General features: G+C 47.0%; 1 protein-coding gene across 2 annotated transcripts in view; it reads left to right on the plus strand.

Moving 5' to 3' along the window:
* Positions 1-768: 768 nt before the first annotated feature.
* Positions 769-20,115, plus strand: part of GALNT14 (polypeptide N-acetylgalactosaminyltransferase 14) — a 208,032-nt gene continuing 188,685 nt past the window's right edge. For both annotated transcript variants that reach the window (XM_030311359.1, XM_030311361.1), the window contains exon 1: positions 769-898. In XM_030311359.1, the coding sequence (XP_030167219.1) occupies positions 770-898 (129 nt within the window). In that variant the 5' untranslated portion in view covers position 769. The remainder of the gene's footprint in view (positions 899-20,115) is intronic.

The raw sequence follows: 20,115 nt of genomic DNA on the forward strand, positions 1-20,115 counted from the left end.
GTCCCGCGGTCCCGGCACCGGCTCCCGGAAGGCGGGTGCACTGGGGACCGGCTCCGGGCGTGAGAGCCACGTGCAGCCCCAGCGCCGAGCGGGAAAGTCCTCCCAGGCACAGCTCAACCCGGCCCGGGCTTGGCCCTTAGGTCCCGCCTTGCGGCTGGGGTGGCGGGCCTGCGGGGGTACCGTTCCTGCCCCGCCCCGGCCCAGCCCCGGACGGCCCCGGAGCCGCGGCCAGGGCTCGGCTGCGCCGGCGGCCCCGGAGCCGCACCGTGCGCCTCAGTCGGCGGGCGGCGGTAGCGCCCCCCTCGCAGAGCCCCGCTCGCTCCCGCCCGGGCTCCCTCGGAGTCGGTCTGTCGGGCCCACGCTCTCGCTTCGCTCCCCCCCTCCCTCCTCCCTCTTGTTCTTCCCGGGGTGCCGGGCACAGCCTCGGATTCCTCCCTCCCCGCAGCTCGAGTCCGTTTCCCTCGCGGCGGCGGCGGCGGGCGAGGCGGCGGCGGCGGCGCAGGGAGCATCTCAGCTGCCACTGCGCTTCTCCGGCGGGAACGTGTGTCCAGCTTGGCTGCCCTTCGGTCCTTCCCGGCCCCTTTGCGCCCCGCGCCCCCCGCCCCAGCTCGCTTCTCTCCGAAGCGGGCGGAGCACCCAGCAGCTTCCTGCCGCCCCAGCACCCTGATCCGGAGGTCGGCGCTCTCCAGGACTCCTGCCCCGCCGACCCTGACCGCCAGGGGGTGCCCCAGGGGCGTAGCGTCGCGGAGAAGACGAGGCAAACGGGACCATGCGGCGCCTGAATCGCCGCTTGGCTCTGCCGATCTTCGGGGTGCTCTGGATCACCGTGCTGCTGTTCTTCTGGGTAACCAAGAAGAAGTTCGAGCTGCCGCCGGGACCTGAAGTGCAGACCCCCAAGGTACGGGCTTGGGCGGCGTGGTGGGCGCGGGGCACTGATTTGCAGGAGTGCGCGCAGCCCGCGCGCCGGGTTTGCGGGCTCCCGGGAAGCCAGGGCGGGTTTGCTGGGTGCCGCGAGCAGGTAACGGGGCGCCGGATGCGGCCACAGGGTGATGTTTCTGGATTTAGGAAGGCTCGAGGCATCTCCCGACCCGTGAAGTGTGGCAGTGGGAGTGGGTGTGGGTGGCGGGAGCGCGCTCGCGGGCAGAGTGGGGAGCTGAACTTGGGCAGCGCGCTGGGGTCCCGGGGCGGAGGGGACGCTGCAGACGAGCCGCCCAGGGGTGGCGGTCCGTGGACGCCGCGGGAGAGTCGCGGGCGGTGGGGTCGGGTGGCAGGGCGGGCCGGTGCTGGCGCCCGCGAGGAGTCTGGCCGCGGCGCTGACCTCCTTCCTTCCCGCAGCTGCCAGGCCCGACCAGGGGAGGCCAGAGGCCCGGGGTGCGCCGCGCGCGCGTGTGCATCGCGGGCGAGCGCCGTGCAGCCTCCCGCACGCTGGCTGCCCGGGCCCGCCGGCCTGTCGCCACCCCAGCTTTCTAATTGTCCCCGATCTCTTTAGCTGCGTGGGAAGTTGAATGTGCCCTGAACACCACTGAGGAGCCTGTAAAACCAGACGCCTGGATGTTGGTGGGGAGTTGGGGAAATGAGAATCCAAGTGGCTTTTCCAACTCCTGCCCAGTGGGTTCCTCCAAGCCCAGCCAGAAGGTTCTCCCTTTAATTTACATTCACACATTTACCTTTAATTCAGAGTCCCCATTCCTGAGTCTCCTCTTCCTCAGACCTGGTCGTGGGACACAGAAGGAGGCCTCTGGGGGTTCCTGACCAGGCAGACAACATTTACTAACTGGGTCCAGAGCAGTCCTCCAGGGACTTGGAAAAAGCCTTTGGAAGAGGGTATGGTCTGAAGCTGGAGGCTAAAAAAGTGAGGGGGGGGGGGAATGGGGAGAGAAGGGGGTCTCCCCAGTAAGTCCATACAGAGGCCCAGTTTGTGCCAGGTAAACAATAGGTGCTTCTTCATAAGTAATTGTGTAAGTTGGGTGGTATCCTCATTTCATAGATTAAGAAACAGGTTCAGTCTTTGTGCCTTGCCTTAGGTCGTTCTGACTTGAACTCAGACCGCTGATATTCAGAACCTTTCCACTAAATCAAGGTGTCTTTCAGATCCCTTTTTAACTAAGTCTTCTGGCACTTGTGTTTGGAATCTTGCTAATGCCGAGTTGAGTCCCACAAGCGTTTATTGACGGTCTGCTGTGCGCCAGGCAGTGTGCTAGGTGTTATGGGTACAAATATGTCGATCTCACCTTCTAGGGGTAGGGGCTTTGCTCAGGAATGTGCCAGGATCATACAGAGTGCTGAGCGCCAACAGGGCTCAGTGTACTGGGTGTCATGGGAGCCTGGGGACTTCCTGGGGGAGGAGGATGTGACAGAACTGAGTTGAGAAGGATGAACAGTAGGTTTGCCAGGAGGTAGGGAGGGCATTCAAGGTAGAGGTTAACTGTACCAAACAGGCTCAGAGGAATGACACAGCGGGTTGTGTGAATTTGGCATAATTTGAGTGTAAACCACGTGGCTGACGGCAGGAGTAAGGGCGGGCAAGTGTGAAAGGGTCGGATTGGGTAGGACCTTGGGGGTGCTAGGGGCCCTTGGAGGGGTAGTAAGCAGGGGAGTGAGAGATCTGACTGGTGACTTCAAACAGCCTTTGGATCAATTTTCTCACCTCAGACCTGCCTGTAGATCTGGAGAGCTTTTCTTCTTTTTCCCCCAGGGTGGTTCTGCTCCTTGTGATGCAGTTAATGATGCCTGCAGGGACGTGAACTCTCTCTGTTTTGCATTGAACCTCATTACCTTAAGCTTACTTATTCTTAGTTTACACCAGGGAGCTGGGACAAGAGATCCGTATCCCTCTTTGTGCACTTTGTCTTTCGTCTTTACCTGCCTCTTCTCGCCCTGGCATGTGCTGGACACACATTTACTGAATCCAGCTAGATGCCAGGCTCTGTGCTGGGTTTGGAGGCTGCTGCGATGAAGATACTATGTCCCTGCCCTTTGCAGGGAGGTAGGGAGGCTCTCACAAGTTCCTGGTTGAGGCAGAATTACAAACAAGTGAGTAGTGGGTGGGGTGGGGGGAGTGGTCTAATATTGGAATTCTGGACATAGTGGTGTGCAGTCATGGAACAGGTGGGCTTCTAGTTTTGGCCACTTGCTTTTGGTCTTAATATCTTACTTCTTCCTCCCATGTTCTGTGTCCTTGAGAAGCACAAATTCTATAGACTTTTAAAATCTTGATACCTTTTATTATTAGGCGCCCTTCTTAGTATATTTCTCCTTTCTGTTTTTTGCCTGTATGTGTGACCTCGTGTGCCCACGTATATGTGTTGTGTCTCTTCGTGAGTGTATTTGTGTCTGGTAGATGAACACCCCTCCGTATCTTAGGATATGTGTATCCGAGGAAAGAGACGGAGAGACAGAGTCCTTCTGAGCGCCAGAACAATGTTATTGCCATGACTGACCTGTTTAGGAAATTTGCACATCCTGTACAAAGGCGTGCGGTTGGTTCCCAAACCTGATGGCATGGCAGAATCCTCTGGAGAGTGTTTAACATACAAGTTTTGTGGCTTATTGCAGAGACTATGATTCTGTGGGTTTGGGAGAAGGTCCCAGAATCACTGTCTATGCAAGTGTTCCGTGTGAGTCTGAAGCAGCCTATTGATGGGTATAATATTTGGAGCTAGATGAAGAATATTAAGTGTGTTGATTTTTTTTGTAGTTTGGCCCCACGCAAACATGGCCGAATGATTTCATTCTTCTTGAGTTCCTCAAGGACCAAGCTCGTGTGAGCATGTGCACTCAGGCGAAGTAACAAAAGCTAGCATTTGTGTGGTGCCTTACAAATTCACAAGCTCTATTTCACACCTATTCGCTCATTTAATCTCCACAACAACCACATAAGGCAGATAATACGTTTATGCAGATAAGCCTGAATAATGAAGTTATACAGTTGGCCCACGACAACAAGGCTATTATTAAGTGGCAGCATCCGGGGTAAGAATGGAATGGGATCGTTTTCGGCACCGCCCACCCACAGGCTCCTTCCATGCCGCTCTGCTGTGTGGACTGCCTGGATCTGCACTTGTGGGTAATGGGGTGAGGCTAGGGGTGTTCACAGCATGTACTTCCCAACCTCCTTTCCAGCATTTCCATGGTTTGTGCCTAGACACTTGCCTTTGGAGAGCTCCAGGGAGGGGGGAAGGTGTTGGTATAATTTGTGGGGGAACCTCCCCAGGGGGGAATCCTGATCTGCTCTTGGAGGAGGCCACCTGGGGCTGAGGAGGCTCCTTTGGCTGGACAGAGCTCCCCCTGGTGGGGAGGGTCCGGTTGCAGCCAATGATTGCAGCATCCTTTCCAAGGCAGAGATTATTTCCTCAATAGTAGGAATTTGGATGGGATGTTTGTCTATTGTAGGCAAAAAACTCAGTTTTGTGTGAGTTCAGTATCCTAGCTTTTCCTAGGAAATGATCATTCATGGTCCTTTGAAGAGCTCTTGACTTGGACACATTGAAAGGAAGCCTTAGGGAAGTTTTTGTCCTTCCTGGACTCCTTCCCACCTTGGTAGGGGGGGTCAGTTTATTTCCCAAAGCACAAGCACTGGGTGCCCTTCACTTAAAAATATTTAGAAGGGCCCCTGGGTGACTCAGTTGTTTGTGCATCTGACTTCGGCCCAGGTCATGATCTCGCAGTTTGTGAGTTCGAGCCCCGCGTCGGGCTCTGTGCTGACAGCTCAGAGCCTGGAGCCTGCTTCGGATTCTGTGTCTTCCTCTCTCTCTGCCTCTCCCACACTCTCACTCCATCTCTCTCTCTCTCAAAACAAAGAAACATTAAAAAAATTAAAAAAATATTTAGAGAAGTCAGGGGACTTCTCTAAAAAGAAGTCAGAATATCAACAAGCACTCTTTTTTTTTCTTTAACCTTGAGCTTCCCCCTCCCACCCTCCCCCCGCCCCCACACCCCAGAAACTGGAGAGGAGAGGACTGGGGCTGGGGCTCCTGGGCCAGGGACCCCTCCACGTAGACCTTCCACGGCAAGTTGCCTTCCCTGGAGTCCACTACAGGCTGTAATTCCCAGGCCCTTACATTTTTTTCCCAGTGTTGGAAAGCATCCTCATTGGCCTGGGGATGGGATCTCCAAAGTGGACCTGATAATAAAATAAAACCTGTGCCTTGTCACAATCCAACTGATGTAGAGAAGGCACGCTGCACTCCTGGTTTAAGAAAATTAATTGGATTTTTTTTTTTTTTTTAAGTTCCAAGAAGGGCTGGCTCTATTAATAGCTCAAGTAAAGATTTCTTTAAGTTTGACTTCTTAATGTTGATTTGATTCTTTTACTGGGTCCCTCCCCCCTCCAAATTCTGCTGAGCTCCAATTCCTAATTGAAAATCGTGTAACAAGTTTGATGTCTTAAGTCAAACTGTATTTTAGTGATAAATACTATACCAGTAAAAATACCTGGAAAATGTTTTCATTTCTTCTCTCCTGTATCATTTGTTTGCCATTTGGAGAATTATACAATAACCAACAGAATTTAAAAAAAAAAAAAAAAAAAAAAGCAGCACATTTGTCTCTTCCAAGAAACTAAATTTAGTCCAGGGGCTTAAGGCTTAGTAAAAGCAAAAGAATTTGAGGCCTGAGGGTACTTTTTGAGGAAGGTATTGGAAATGTAAAGGCTTTGAATAAAGTGCCTCGGGCCCATGTAGATGTATTTGTGTTCTACTAGAAATATAGCAAACGCTATTAGAAAAGAGCTTGTCTTTTGGTAGTATTTGCATGCCACAAATGCCTTGAGTATATGACACTGTTATTTTATTCCCCATTTAGTAGATCATTTCTCCCATTAAAAAAAATCATGAATTTTAGAGAGAGAGAGAGAGAGACCCTGTTAATCTGCTGACACTTGGAGCATGCATCCTGGACTCTGTCCAAGGAATTTGACCCTGGCGTGACCAGAAGTAGCCCACCATCAGATGAGCGTCCGTTGTTTCCTTCATTCCTGTGTGTGCTGGTGCCAGGCTCTGGGCTCTTTGCCCCTCCTGCTGTGGTTCCCAAAGCAGGTGGAGGGTAGTGTTGCTTCGTGGTCCAGCAGCGGCTGCTGTACAAGGCTGAGAAATATGAAAGTAGCAGGTTGGAACCTCAGATACTCAAGAAATAGCCTGTTTTTGTAGATATCAACAAGCTATTTATTTATTTATTTTTTACCCTGAGCTCTCCCCTGCAGCCAAATTCAAGCCCATCAGGCTGGTGGGAGTCTGCCCACACTGGGTTGTACCCACATCCCAGCTTGCTTTCTGGCTAAGAAAGCACTCCCCTTCAGGGCCAGGTGGGAGGCCCTGTCTAGGGACCTATGGATCGGATCATTCTGAGGGACTCTTTTTGAGTCAGTGTGGGGAACTCTTTCTCTCACTAAACCCTTGTTCACCGAAGTGGCCTCCTGCTTTTGGAAACAAAGACCAGGAATCCCTGTCTCAAATGTTCCTGGAGGCATAGAATGATACCTGCTCAAGTCAGGGAAGACAAAGGGCCAAAACCAAGAGGGAAAGAGAAATTAATGTTCCTGTCATAAGCCTCCCTCAGCCTGTCTAGAGACTACCCTTTTTCAAGGTTGCTCGTGTGTTTGCTTCATTTCAAAGTGTTAATTTCCACTCATCAGAGGTCATTTATAAACTAAACAGGGACAGAATGAGGCTGCCTTGGCTGATGCCTGAGGCCCAGGGTTTCCACCCGGCTTGGTTCACAGGATAGCTCGTCTGCCTCGTTTGCCTGCGTCCTTTCCCGAAGCCTTCCACCGCACATTTCCAAAACCGTCTTCTCCATTGTCAGGTGCATTTGAAGATATGTGTTGCCGTGCCCTTGTTTAGTGTCTAACGTGTCCAGTTCTGTCGCTCCTCCAGAGAGCATCTCAAAGTCCCCATTGCACTTTGTGAAAGAGTGTCTGAATTAGAAAGCAGGGACAGATCCCCCGCTCCTCCGTCCGGGGCAGTGTGTGAAGCCTGCCATGGCTTTTGCACATGCCACCCCAGAGAGCAACATTAGAGACCCACCATCTGTGGGGTACATGAGTGTGAATGTGCCCACTGCCCGCCGCAGCTGGCCGCAGGGCCCCTGGGTGGTCAGCCTTCCCACTCACAGGAGCCTCAGAGACTTGCACTGTTCACTGCAGTCAGGAGACTGAGAGCCCGACCCTCCCCTGGCAGCTCATGTCACATCATCATGTGTGGTTTCACCTTCTGGCTTTTCTTGTGTGTGTGTGGCCGTCCGTTGGCCGTGCTGGAGGGAACTCCGGTCCTTTCTCCTGGGACCCAGTCTCCCCAGCTGTGAAATGGGGGCAGCCTGGCTACGGTCCCCCTGCCTGTCTCGCCCTCGCCCCGCCAGCAGGTCTCAGTCGTTTCGGGTAATTTGGGAATGACTCTGAAAGTAAGACCTCGTGGCTATAAATAATTACACCACAGATACTCCGTGTCTATTACTTATCTTTTAATTATTTTACCAGAAACGCTAGATTAACCAAAAAAATAAATCAGTCTCTGAGTCCTCAGATGTTGAGCTGATTAAGAAAGAACCCCTTTGGGATATGGAAGAACACACACGCGTACTCGGGTACCCTGGGGAATTCTGCAGAAGCTCCTGAAATCTGCTGGCTCTGGTATTTTGGTATTTCAGAATAAATGGCCTGATGTGACCTTCTGGGGCAGCAGTGTTTGCATTTGGCAGCAGCTGCTGCCATCACAGGACCTAATGAACGAACGCTCGGAAGCTGAGAGGGGAGAGAGGGGGAGAGGTCTCTGCCGTGTTAGCTGGGGGTCCTCTTTCCTCCTGCTTCTCTTTCACACCATCCCCTCTTCCCTCCACCACATTCTCCCTCCTCTTATTTGTGTCTCCTGGAAAGCTGGTGGGGTCTAGAGCAGAGAGCCCCAGGGCACTCGGCCAGGAGCCCCAGGAAGAAGTCTTGGGATGGGGGGACAGGGGCCTGGGACTTCCCTGTGGCTCCAGCCAAGGTCTGGAGCAGCCTGTGTCCCTGATGCCTTGGATGAAAAAGCAGTTGTTAATGAAGGAGGGAAGTGACTGCCTTGCCCTGGGCCACCCCGGGCCATTCCGCTCGCTCGGATGCCCTGGGAACAGCGTGAGCCCTTCTCGCAGAAATTGAGGAGTCGTCTGACCCACGGCGTCCCGGACAACGCCGCTTCCAAGTACAACGTCTCTTCTGCATACCATTCCCAGAGACAAGATTAGGCACTTAAAAAAATAATTAAATTCTTCTCATGTCACTTGTCTTCTTAACTGTAAGCACTACAGAGATCTTTCAAGGAAATGCAGGGGAGAGCTGTATGCTCACATGTTCCTGCCATTGGATTTGAATTCCCAGATGAAGGGAACAGCCACCCAGCTGCCTCCTTTCTAATGATCCTGGTTGTTTAAACCCAATTTGCATCTCATTCCAGGCCAGGAGAGAGAGGGAAGTATCTAGAGAACGGGTATGACTGCCCCATCTTGACAAGCTCTCTCCAAAGAGGCTAACTGTCCCTTTTCCTTGTCTCACTATGGTTTAGAAATTAGGATTTTCTTCCCTGTGGTCGGGACTGGAGATTTATGTAGCTTTTCTTGTTCCTCTGAGAACACTTCAGTCATTCATTACCCGCACCACCACCCCCACCTCCCCCCAGCCACAGAGAGACTGGTCCAATCAATATTTATGCGCCCATCACTCGCAGCTGCAACACACAGGAATAATGCACGCCAAATTCCTTGATGGCCATTGAAAAATTAGCTGGCGCCCATATTTCAGGCTCATTGTATCCTAGGATCTCAGGGAGATCAGAGCACGTGGTGCACAGATTAATTAAGCTGCCCAGATAATTGGCTGTTAATAGACGGCCAATTGATGGCTGCCAGATGAGTGCGGAATTGACTAAGGTGCTTATGGCGGGGCTGGGGTCTTCATCGGTGGGGGAACTGGCTCAAAGACTTGATTAATTAAAGGTGAATCAGGAACAGGATGTTAAGCGGGAGCTTCTTTCCTCCACCGCTTCCTGTGATGTTTTACAGTTTACACGGTGTTTGTATTCACAAATGCCTCCTTTGATCTTTCCTGCAACCACGTGAGCTGGAAGTTAGTAACACTCTCACTTTCTGAAGTATGATGAAGCCGAGGTTAGAAGGGGGAGGCGACTCTGGCAGGCACCCCCAACCAGTAAGTTGTCTTGAACTCACTCTTTTGACTCTAAAGCTCATGCTGTTTCTATTATGGTCATGCTCAGCTTCTGCTTAGCATTGAAATCTATTTTATGTAGGTACATGTTATATGTATATTTTCATATGGACAAAAGGTTAGCGCTCTTGCTGAGCAATGACTCCTGACCTCTGATGGAAGACCAGTGTTGCTTTTCTGCATGCGGAAGGGAACTGAGGAGTGAATTAGGGGCACCAGAGAGCCCATCTCGGAAGGACCACTGCAGGTCCAGGAAGACTTTGGGTTTTCTTCCAGGAACGGCCAGGTTTGACTTACCCCCGGGCCCTAGAGAAACATTCCACAGGATGCTACCTTCTGCTGTGGGAAGATGCTGGGCCAGAGTGGCTCCGTCCACGTGTCGGTGAGGACGTCCCTCCTAGGCTGGCGGGGTTGACAGCCGAAAATGAAACTTTGCTGTCATTCACGAGGCTGTTCCTCTCAAAAGTCAACGGGATTGTGCAATTAAGACAGACACCGTTGATTTGAATCCCTTTCCTGATGAATGTGGTGCTTGGACAATCAGAAGCAATTCCCCTCTAAGAGGAAAAATGTCACTTGAAAGAACCTAATATGTCCTGTTTGAAATGCAAGGCAAATATGTGGTGGATGACTCCAGGGAAGTGCCTCTGTCCCCAAGCAGAGGGCGCCCTGCCTGTGTGGTGCTGTTTAGCCCTGAAGACCCCTTGATGACTGCTCAGTCCTGCCTTGTAGTCAGACTGACTGCCGGCTGCACCCAGTACCGGGCTTGGCTTCTTCACGGCTGCTTGGGAGGATGGGTGTTACTAACGTACTTGCTGTCCGTGTGTACGTTTCAACTTACGAAAGCAGAAAATCAGGAGCTGCTAATGTCTTCTTGGATATTTTGTCTGCAGTTCAGATTAACTACTGAAGGGCTCATGGTGGTGCTTTTGTTATGTGGTCTGAATGACAAAGTCAGTGTCTACTCCAAGATCCCAAGCGGAAACATGGTTTTTTCACTCCTGTCTATTTTCATGGAGCATGGCAACATTAAAGGGAACTATATTTTTAACAAGTGTGCATGGAGTCAGAACAAAAAGAAATGTAAACCTAGTAAGTCTGATATTTTCCCTCTCTACTCGGAGGCCCTGCTGATTTTCTAATCATATTTGCCCAATTCTGGATCACATAACTCCCTGGAATTCTCCCTGCCTCTCTTAAAACTGGCATTATGGTTTCTGCTCCAGGTTTTAGCTGTTCTCTTACAATGGAGCATGTATTTTGGAAAGCTTCTTGGTAGTGTCTACAAAAGCTGAACATATGTATATATCTTTGACCCTGCAGTTTTGCTCCTAGCTAGAAACCCCAGAGAAATATATTTGTATTCCGGTGAATGTCATGTAACCTGAATAGGAGTTGGCACACTTTTTCTGGAAAGAGCCAGACCGTATGTATTTTTTTTTTTTTTTTAGGTTATACAGTTCCTGTTGTAACTACTCAACAGTGCTGTTATAGAGTTTACAATAATGTAAGCAAGTGGAACATGGCTGTGTTCCAATAAAACTTTATTTATGGACACTGAAATTTGCATTTCATGTATTTTTCACATCTCATGAAATAGTCTTCTTTTAGTATTGCGTATTTTCAAATATTTATACATGTAAGCTGCATTCTTAGTTTGCAGGGTGTGCTGAAACAGGTGGGAGGCAGGCCAGATTTGGCTGTGGGATCCTATTTGTATAAAGCACGAAATCAGGCCAAACAAATGTATGGTGTTAGAAGTCAGTTTCATGGGGTTAGTGACAAGAAGGGGACAGGGGTGCTTGGGGAGAACTGGTTCTGTTCAGTTTCTTGATCTGGGTGCTGGTTATTCGGATGTGTTCCCTTTGCGAAAAGTCACTGAACACACACTCTTTTCTGTTTGTGTATTTCACTTCAGTAAAAAGTTCAAAAACAAACAAACAAACAAACAAACAAACAAAAACTTCTGAGTGTGTGGCTTCTGACTCAGATTTCAGCACCTCACTTGGGGTCAGAGTATGTAGTTTTCATTCTTTTTATAGCTATTGATTCCTGTTTCCTGGATGAGACCGTCTCTGGAGAAAGGTCTTGATCTGTCTTTCCAGTTTCCCCAGTCTTATTCCCTTTAATAATAATAATAATAATAATAATAATAATAATAATAATAAATAATCAGGGAGACCTTTAACAACTGGTGTGCCAAGGGTACCAGCGAACCAAAGTATGTGCTGCGTGTTAACCCCTTAGTTGCTGGATCACGGGAGGATGGGGAGGATTCTAGGAGAGTGGGTGCTGGGGGAGGGCCGTCAGGACAGTGGGAACCATGCGTAGGACTTTGGCTGGTGTAGCTGTCCCGTGGTGAATCCAGGCTAAAACCTGCTTATGCCTATAGGTAAGCGGCGGAGGTTTAATTCCAGAGAATGGAATTACGTGGCACAAACTATTGGCTTGCAGAAAACCAGCTGTTGGTGGGTGTATCCAGGATGAAAGCAAAGAACTAACAATCTGAGCCCCTAGTAAGTGCCAGGTGCTGTGTGTGTGTAGTCGTCTATTCATAACAACCCTGTACAGTCGGTATTATTAGCTTCACTTTTCAGAGGAGGAATCTCAAGGCTTAGGGAAGTTCAGTGACTTTCCCAAAGTCATGCGGCTCGCAGGTAGAGGAGCTGGATTCCGAGAGGGACCCGTCTGGCCCTTGAGTCTACCTCTTTGCACTTATCACTTGTTCACCCCATGCTTCCTTCTGTCCCCTCACCCTCTTGCACCCCCTGTGCTGTCTTGGAAGTGATGACTTGGATAGATCTTTCTTTACCTTAGCAGCCAGCCTTTATAGCAGCCTTTGCTCTGCTTCCTGGAATTATACACCTCTTGTTTACACCAGAAGCTATTGAATGAAGTAGTTTTATATCAGAAGCTGGCTCTTCTAGGACGAGTCCTTTTATAACAGTAATCAAAGAAAAAACTTTACAACATTTTCAAAGGGAGATATATTGTGGTTTCTGGACCATTTGACATCCTTACGAACACTTCTCTCTGGCAGATGACTGGGAATGTTTCTCGTCCCAGGGTAAACTTTAAAAAAGGAAGTCCTCAAGGTATCCCATTCTTGCGAGTGTTAAGGTGCTTTAGGTGTGCCTCAAGACAGATTGGAGAGGGGACAGTGAGAACTGACCAACAGATACAAAAATGCGAAGGCTATAGTGGATGGCTACCCACTCCCAACATCATCCCTCCCTCGGAGAGTAGTTCCTTCCCTAGTATAATAGCACCAATTATTTGGTTGTTTGTGCTGAGGAGTTGAAAGCTATCGTGTGCCGGGAAAATACTCAGCATGGAGCAGTAATTATGGATCAGCTGATGATAAAGGATGCATCGGATTGACTGCTAATTAGATTATTAGCAGGAAAAACAAATACCTGCTATTAATACAACACATAAGCTGCATTTATGATACTTTCTACTTTTAATGCATATTCCTTTTTATAATGTGCAGTTTCCTTTTTTTCTCTTTCAGGGCCAAGACCTCCTATTTCTCTAATTTTAGTACGACTATGCTTAGTCGTACTAAGCATATTTGTTTATTGAGCTGTAATCTGGTCATTTTCTTGTTTCCTTCTGGTCCCAAAGTGGGGTTGGGAGAGCTGATATGTATTGAGTGCCATATGTCAGGCCCTGAAGTGTGAAGTGTGTCAGGTCTTTTATGGGAAGAAGGCGGGCTATTCTAGAGCAGCGTCTGGAACTTTCCCATGGCACTGTGGCACTGTGTCTTTTTAAGGGGTTAGGGATCACGGGGTTTTCTTTGTGAGATCAGTGCTGGACTTAATTGTCAAAGAGATGACCCCGTTGCTTTTTGTGTGGCATTTTAAGATTTGGTCTTTGTTACCCTGGATTCAAGGTAAATGGGATGGACATTTGGGTGTTTCAGGTGCCGGCACTCCCCACTACTCCCCACCAGGTCAGCCATGTAGGTTGACTGCATGTCCCCTAGCAGTGTGAGAGTCCTAGCCACCTGGGGTGGCTAGGAGTCCCATGGGTCCTCTTTCATCTGAAAGAGCCCTTGGGAGCTCCCTGGGCTGCCTGGGAGGTTGGCAGGCTGAGAGTTAGTTGGTGCTTGCCAGTATGGTCATGCTGGGTGGTGTTAAGGCTGGCACCCTTCTGGGGCGCCTGGGTGGCTTGGTCAGTTGAGCGTCCAACTTCAGCTCAGGTCATGATCTCACGGTCTGTGAGTTCGAGCCCCGCGTCGGGCTCTGTGCTGACAGCTCAGGGCCTGGAGCCTGTTTCAGATTCTGTGTCTCCCTCTCTCTCTGCTCTTCCCCTGTTCATGCTCTGTCTCTCTCTGTCTCAAAAATAAATAAACGTTAAAAAAATTTTTTTTTAAATTAAAAAAAAAAGGCTGGCACCCTTCTGATTAAACAGTGCCTGAGCCATACAGGTTGTTAAAATGTTCTCTTATAAATATTATCTCTGGATGGCATTGAATAGCCTTATTTTACTAATGAGGAACTTGAGGTTCATGAAGTTCCAATAACTTGCCCAAATCAGTAGAGCTGGTAAGTGGCAGAGCTAAGACAGGTCTGGGTGATTCTGGAGCCCATGCTGGGGTGTCATCGGGATGGTTCACAAGGGGCAGTGAGCTCCTCGAAGGAGTTTCTCCTTTTGAGTGGCTGGCCAGCATGGGGAGACAGAGCAAGCAAATTCCCCTGCCACTAGGTCAAGTCCATCAATTCATCCCACAAGCCCCTATGGGGCACTGCTCTATGTGAAGCCCTATGTAGGAGATGTCCCAGCTGGGGTCCTGCCCTCATGTCCAGGGCAAATTTGGGGCAGTAACGGAGCGTGGAGCTGTGGCTGTCTGCTGGCTCCTGGCCACTTTTTCTCTAAAACTACCTCCCTCCTGGGTTTTACATTTGTTGTGTATTACTGGAAGGATACAGCTGTATCTCTAGGATGGTTTTTTAATGGTGAAAGGTACTGCAAGATGAAGAGGCGTCTTTCCTCTCTTTTGAGTTTTTAAAGTGGAACATGAGGCCAAGGGGATAGAGAGAATCTTAATTCGGGTTCACAGGATAAAGGCTTGAGAAGATTGCTTTTGAATTTACTAGTCATTTTTGCAAGGGTGACTTTCTTCCCCTGATCATGTCACTCCCCCGTTAGCTCAGAAAGTTCTAGTTGAAGGTCAGTCTCATCCTGAAAAGCTGTTTCACTAAAACAGGAACCTGTTATTCTACTATGCCTCTTATTAGAAGAAAAAGCATTTAGGGAGGTCTTTTAAAGGCATTTCGGTGATTTTTGAAGAAGGGCATTTGTCGGGATCTACTTGTCCCCAAAGTGTGTGCTGTTTGAAAAGCATAGTCCTAGTGGAAGGCAGACAGGAAACTTCAGGATAGAAAATAGGCACTAGAAAATAGGGAAACTTCAGGGTAGAAAATAAGGTGGCTGAGCAAGCCACGTGGGTCGAATTGCCCGGGGTGCCTCTTGTGATTCTATACTTATTTGGGCACCAAGAGCTGGGTCTGCACATGGGCCAAATCCAGTCCCTTCCTCCTGCTGTTTATGTACAGCCTGGGAACTAAGAATGGTTTTGGTTTTGGTTTTTTTACATTTTTTAATGTTTGGGAAAAAACTCAAAACAAAAATAATATTTTGTGGCACATGAAAACTGTGGGAGATTCAAATATCAGTGTCCGTCAATAAAGTTTTACGGGAACAGAGTCACGCTGGCTCCTTTATATGTTCTCTGTGGCGGCCTTCACACTGCCCTGGCAGAGCTGAATGGTGAGGGAGACTGGCTGGGTTACAAAGCTCACATTTTACGGGACCCTTTAGAGAAAAAGTTTGCTAATCCCTGCCCCAGACCTTTGGTTCTCATAGTGTGATTCCTGGGTGGGGGTATTTGTTCACCTGGAAGTTTGTTAGACATGCCAAACCTCAGGTCACACCTACCGATTTCACATCTGCGCTGAAGCAAAATGCCCACATGGTTTCCATGCAATTAAAGTTTGAGAAATGCCATATTAGGTGTCAACTGACTCTTACAAAAAGCTTATATGGGACAAACTGAGGTCTAGAGTTGGTGCCACGTTTCCCTATTTGTAGTGAATTCAGTTGGATTGGATCATTCAAGTCTAAAGTCCCGTTCACCCAGTTAGACTGGGGGGAGTCTTCTACTTAGAGCTGCAGAAGGATCCAGGAGGCCTCCTCAGTGCTCCCAGGAACATGGGAGGGGCCTTGAATCTTCCAGGCGTTGTGGTCTCAGCTGGAACATCATTGATCAAATCCTCGTCATTGTGCTGACCCCCGGGCTGGGTTCCTTCTGATGCCCTGAGTCCCCACACTCAGGGTCCCGCCTACCTAGGGGCAGCACTGAGACGGCCCTCTTGGATCTTGCTACACCCTGGGGCACCCAGCACTCTTAGGACTGGCTGCCTCCATTGTTTTTCCAAGTTAGAGGAATTCCTTTTTTCCATCACCCTCTGTGCTACTTATTGTTTCAGCAACACGGGCTTTTGCATACCACCTTCCTGGAAGCAAGGGAGCATCAAGTCCTGGTTGTGTGTTGAGATTAGGGGTTGGGGTACGGCTTGGGGTGGGAGTGAGCAGGTAGAATGCAGTATGAAGAAATATAATGAATATCTCAATATGTGATCCTACCACACCTGCAGTATATTACGATGGAGTTGATGGGACAACCAGTGTAATCTAGGGCAGTAGCAAATGTAGACTGTCTTCCTGTAGAACAAGGGGTAACTTCTGTAGGAATTTAGAGAAAGGGAGATTGTGTGGGTGGCAGGGGCAAGGGAGGTCTTATGAGGTGCTAGGCCTCCAGCAAGAGTGAGCAGAGGTCAGTGGAAACCAGGAGCAAGCCAGATGTGGAAGAGTTTGAAAATAAAGTCATTTGCTTATTTTTGTTCTAAAACGCAAGTATGTCTGAAAGTAAACAGATCTCCCAGGTTGGGAATATTATACCCTACTCACTGGGGACTTTGTTTAGTACATGTTTTGGGTTTAAGTGTTTTAACTGCTCAGAGTATGCTAATTACTCTTAAGGTAGCAATTCAGTGAAATTTGAATTTGACGTTCCCTTTCTTTTACCCTTTTGGCCTAAATGAGAGTGTATGCTTTTCGTTTCTCACCGAGGTTGATTCTGGTTTTTCCTGACCACCTATTTTCATCTTTAATTCATGTGGCTGCTTCCTAGAGAAATGCTCCTCTGGAAAATTCATCTCACCTGTCTACATTCCCCTCAATGAAGCCTTGGCGGGGCTGTGGCCAAAAGTCACCTACAAAAGGCATGAACTGAGGGTGTATGCTTGGGGTCCTGAGTCCTGAAGACCTGAGTCCACATGCATTAGTTGGAGGAATGAAGTGGCAACATCCCAGCTGTTGTGACTGGGAGGATGGATCACAATGAGGTTCTAGAAGCTTCCCTCCTTCTTACATATACCAGGTAGCCCAAGGCTGATGGCCTGTTTGTGTTACCTGCAATGTGTGGCTGATCCATGGAGACTCTCTCCAGATTACCCGTTTGGGAAGCTAGATTAGGAAAGGACCTAATGCAGCGGACATGCACATAGGCTCATGATGTAGCATGTTAAAAAAAAAAAGTAGGATTCAAAATTGTGTCCATAGTAGGACCTTATTTTGTTTAACAGAAGATGTATATTGGAAAAAAATCTTAGAACGTCAAAATGGGTGATTTGCCCAAATGGGATATTGTCTAGGCTATCTCATTGCTGCTTATTAATTAATTATTTGATTGATTGATTGATTTAGGCTCCCCTGCTCGCTAGCTCCTTCCATTCCTCCCTTCCCCAGCTTTTACATAAGCAACGTAGCAACCTGTGTATATAAACTTCCGTGTCTTCTCTCTGCACCTGTCATCAGTATAGAAACGAAGATAAACATTTACAGATCTGCTGTGGTCCTTGTTAAACAGGAGAGAGAGGTTGATCATGTTGTGTATATGTCTTTGTATCTTACTTGTCATCTAATCACATATCCTAGAAATGCTCAGGTCAGCCAGCTTGTTTTTAATGACTGCATAATATTCTATGATTTCATTCACCTGTTTCCATTTAGTGGGACTCCACCTTGTCTCTTAACATTTGTTATCAAACCCAGTGCAGCAGTAAATATTGCACACGTATTCTCACACATTGGGGCTTTTGCTTCTATGGGATAGATTTTGAGGAATGAGAATTCTGAATCCAAGGGAGTCTGATTTTTATATGAATGGGTATAGTAATATTGCTTTTAGAAGCAGTGTAAAAATCCACATTTCCACCAGCATAGTATGAGAACTCTTTCCCCAGCATCTCCTTTAGCATAAATGTTGTCATTTTCCTTTTGCCTATCTGAAGGGTAGAAAACGGGCTCCTATTGTAATGTTACATTCTTCTGACTTCAGAGAGGTTGGATGTGTTCTTGTACATTACTGCCCTTAAGGATCTGCTCTTCTGTGATGTATCTATTCATATCCTCAGCCTGTTTTTCCAGTGGGCTGTTTATCTTTTTCTTGTCAATTATAAGAGCTCTTTGTATGTTACAGACAGGTTTTTATTGGTCGTGGGCATTGCAGATTTTTTTTCTAATCAATTGTTATACTGTTGATTTTGTTTATGTTTTTTATATATTGCCATATAGTGTTTTTGCTTGTTTTCTCATAGTTAACTGTCTTTTTAATAATAGCTAATGAGTGTTCTGTCTTATTAAAAAGATCTTCCTAACATCTGGGTTGTATTTGGAACAGCCTAAATTTCCCCTTCTACATGAGTTACACATTTTTTAAATCTTAAGTCCATCTGGAATTAATTTTTACGTATAATCTGAGGTAGGGGTTCAACTCTGTTTTCTTTTAAATGGGTAGTCATTTGTGTCAATATCACCAACTAAACCATCATTTCCTCCACTGACTGAAATACTACCTTTGTCTTATATTTGTTTCCCCAGAATACTGAGTTTTAGTTCCTGGAGTTCCATTCTGTTCCCTTGACCTATTTATCTCCTACTGTGCCAATATCATACTTTTACTAGGATTTTCTTAGTAAATCCAGGGGTTACTTGAATAATCCAGCGGATTTCCTAGATATAAAATCATATCACTATCAAAATGAGTTAAATTTATCTCTCCTGTTTGAATATTTCTTGATTATTTCACTATCTTGTTTTGTCACATTCATGGGAACTTTAAGATGAAAAACCATGCTAACTTTTTCTTGATTTTGATGCAAATGGTTGTAATGTTTTGCTAATTTGCTGTCCACTTTTATGAAATATTCTTAAAAACAATTTTTTTAAAAATTTTAGACAGAGTGTGAGTGGGGGAGGGGGCAGAGACAGAGAGAGAGAGAAAATCTTAAACAGGCTCCATGCTTAGCATGGAGTCTGATGTGGGACTCGATCCCATGACCCTGGAATCATGACCTCAGCCAAAATCAAGAGTCAGATTCTCAACTGACTGAGCCATCCAGGCGCCCCTGAAATATTATTCATTGTATTTTAGTAGTTTCCTTTTCCTGTTTTACCTCAAGGTTTTTTAATTAGAAATATTTTTGAATTTTTATGTTTTGATTGAATTATGTGTTTCCCTTTTGATGCAATTAATTATTTTGATTTCCTTCCTCAAACCATCCTTGCATTCCTGGAATAAACCCTATATAGTAATGGTTTATTTTCATTGTTGCTGCTGGATTTTATTTGTTGGTGTTTATTTGGAATTTTAACATTTGTATTCATGAATTAGATTCATGTATAATTTTTTTGGTACTCTATCAGAGTTTACATTTAAGTGGGGACTGCTTTCATAAAGTGAATTGGGAAGATTTTTTTTAATCCAGTGGTAGGCCTTGACCACCTTGCATACCTATTTTTATTTTTCAATCCAATCTGATAATGTTTGTATTTTAATAGGAATATTCAGCATATCATAATTCATGGAATCATTGATAGATTGAATATTTACTATTTATTTTTATCTTTCTCCTTTATGTTACTTTTATTAGTTTGGCCAATGACCATTTCAACTCCTCTGTCCTTTTTCCATTTGGACATCTTCCTGTGCCATCAACATTGACTGTTACCATTCTTTTTAGGGTATTTAAATACCTATTTCTATGAAAACAAGATATCAGTGAGTTTTCCTTGCCAAGATTTTTTTCCTCATCCACTCATTATCAACCTGATGAGTTGAGCCTCATGGGGACATTTTTACTTCCTTACACTTGCTTATACTGAAAGCAGGTGGAACTTCGAAGGCTTTTACTCACTTCACCTTCTACCACCCCTAATTTCCAGGTTTTACTGAGATAATTTAACACTTCTAGAATGAAATGTCAGGGGTTTTTTTGTTTTTGTTTTTGTTTTTGCAGAATGCCTCTTCTTTTTCAAGTACTCTTTTTTGTGACTTACATTACACTTTCCAAACACTTTCCTACTATTTAGATGTAACAAATCATGAGGCTTACACTCATCACTGTGTTCTCTTCATCTCACCCATCTTGAGATTTCTGTTTGAATTCATTCATGTTTTTGATCTGAGCTTTTTTTCCCAGATGGGTTGTGTAGGTTATCTTTTCTGTGAACCCTTGCATATCCACAAATACTCTGCTGATTGGACAGGTTGGGGGGGCTCCTGGGTGGCTCAGTTGGCTAAGCATCCAACTACAGCTCAGGTCATGATCTCACGGTTCATGGGTTCGAGTCCCACATCTGGTTCTGTGCTGACAGCTCAAAGCCTGGAGCCTGCTTCAGATTCTGTGTCTCCCTCTTTCTTTGACTATCCCATGCTCGTGCTCTGTCTCTCTCTCTATCTCTCTCTCAAAAATAAACATTTAAAAAAATTTTAAAAAAAAGATTGGGTGACTTCTGGCTTGGTTACTGGCCATTCTGTGGATACAGTGTCTTCCTGATCCCAGTTTTGCAGATGTAGG

This window comes from Lynx canadensis, chromosome A3, assembly GCF_007474595.2.
Source record: "Lynx canadensis isolate LIC74 chromosome A3, mLynCan4.pri.v2, whole genome shotgun sequence".
In the NCBI taxonomy this organism is placed as follows: domain Eukaryota; kingdom Metazoa; phylum Chordata; class Mammalia; order Carnivora; family Felidae; genus Lynx; species Lynx canadensis.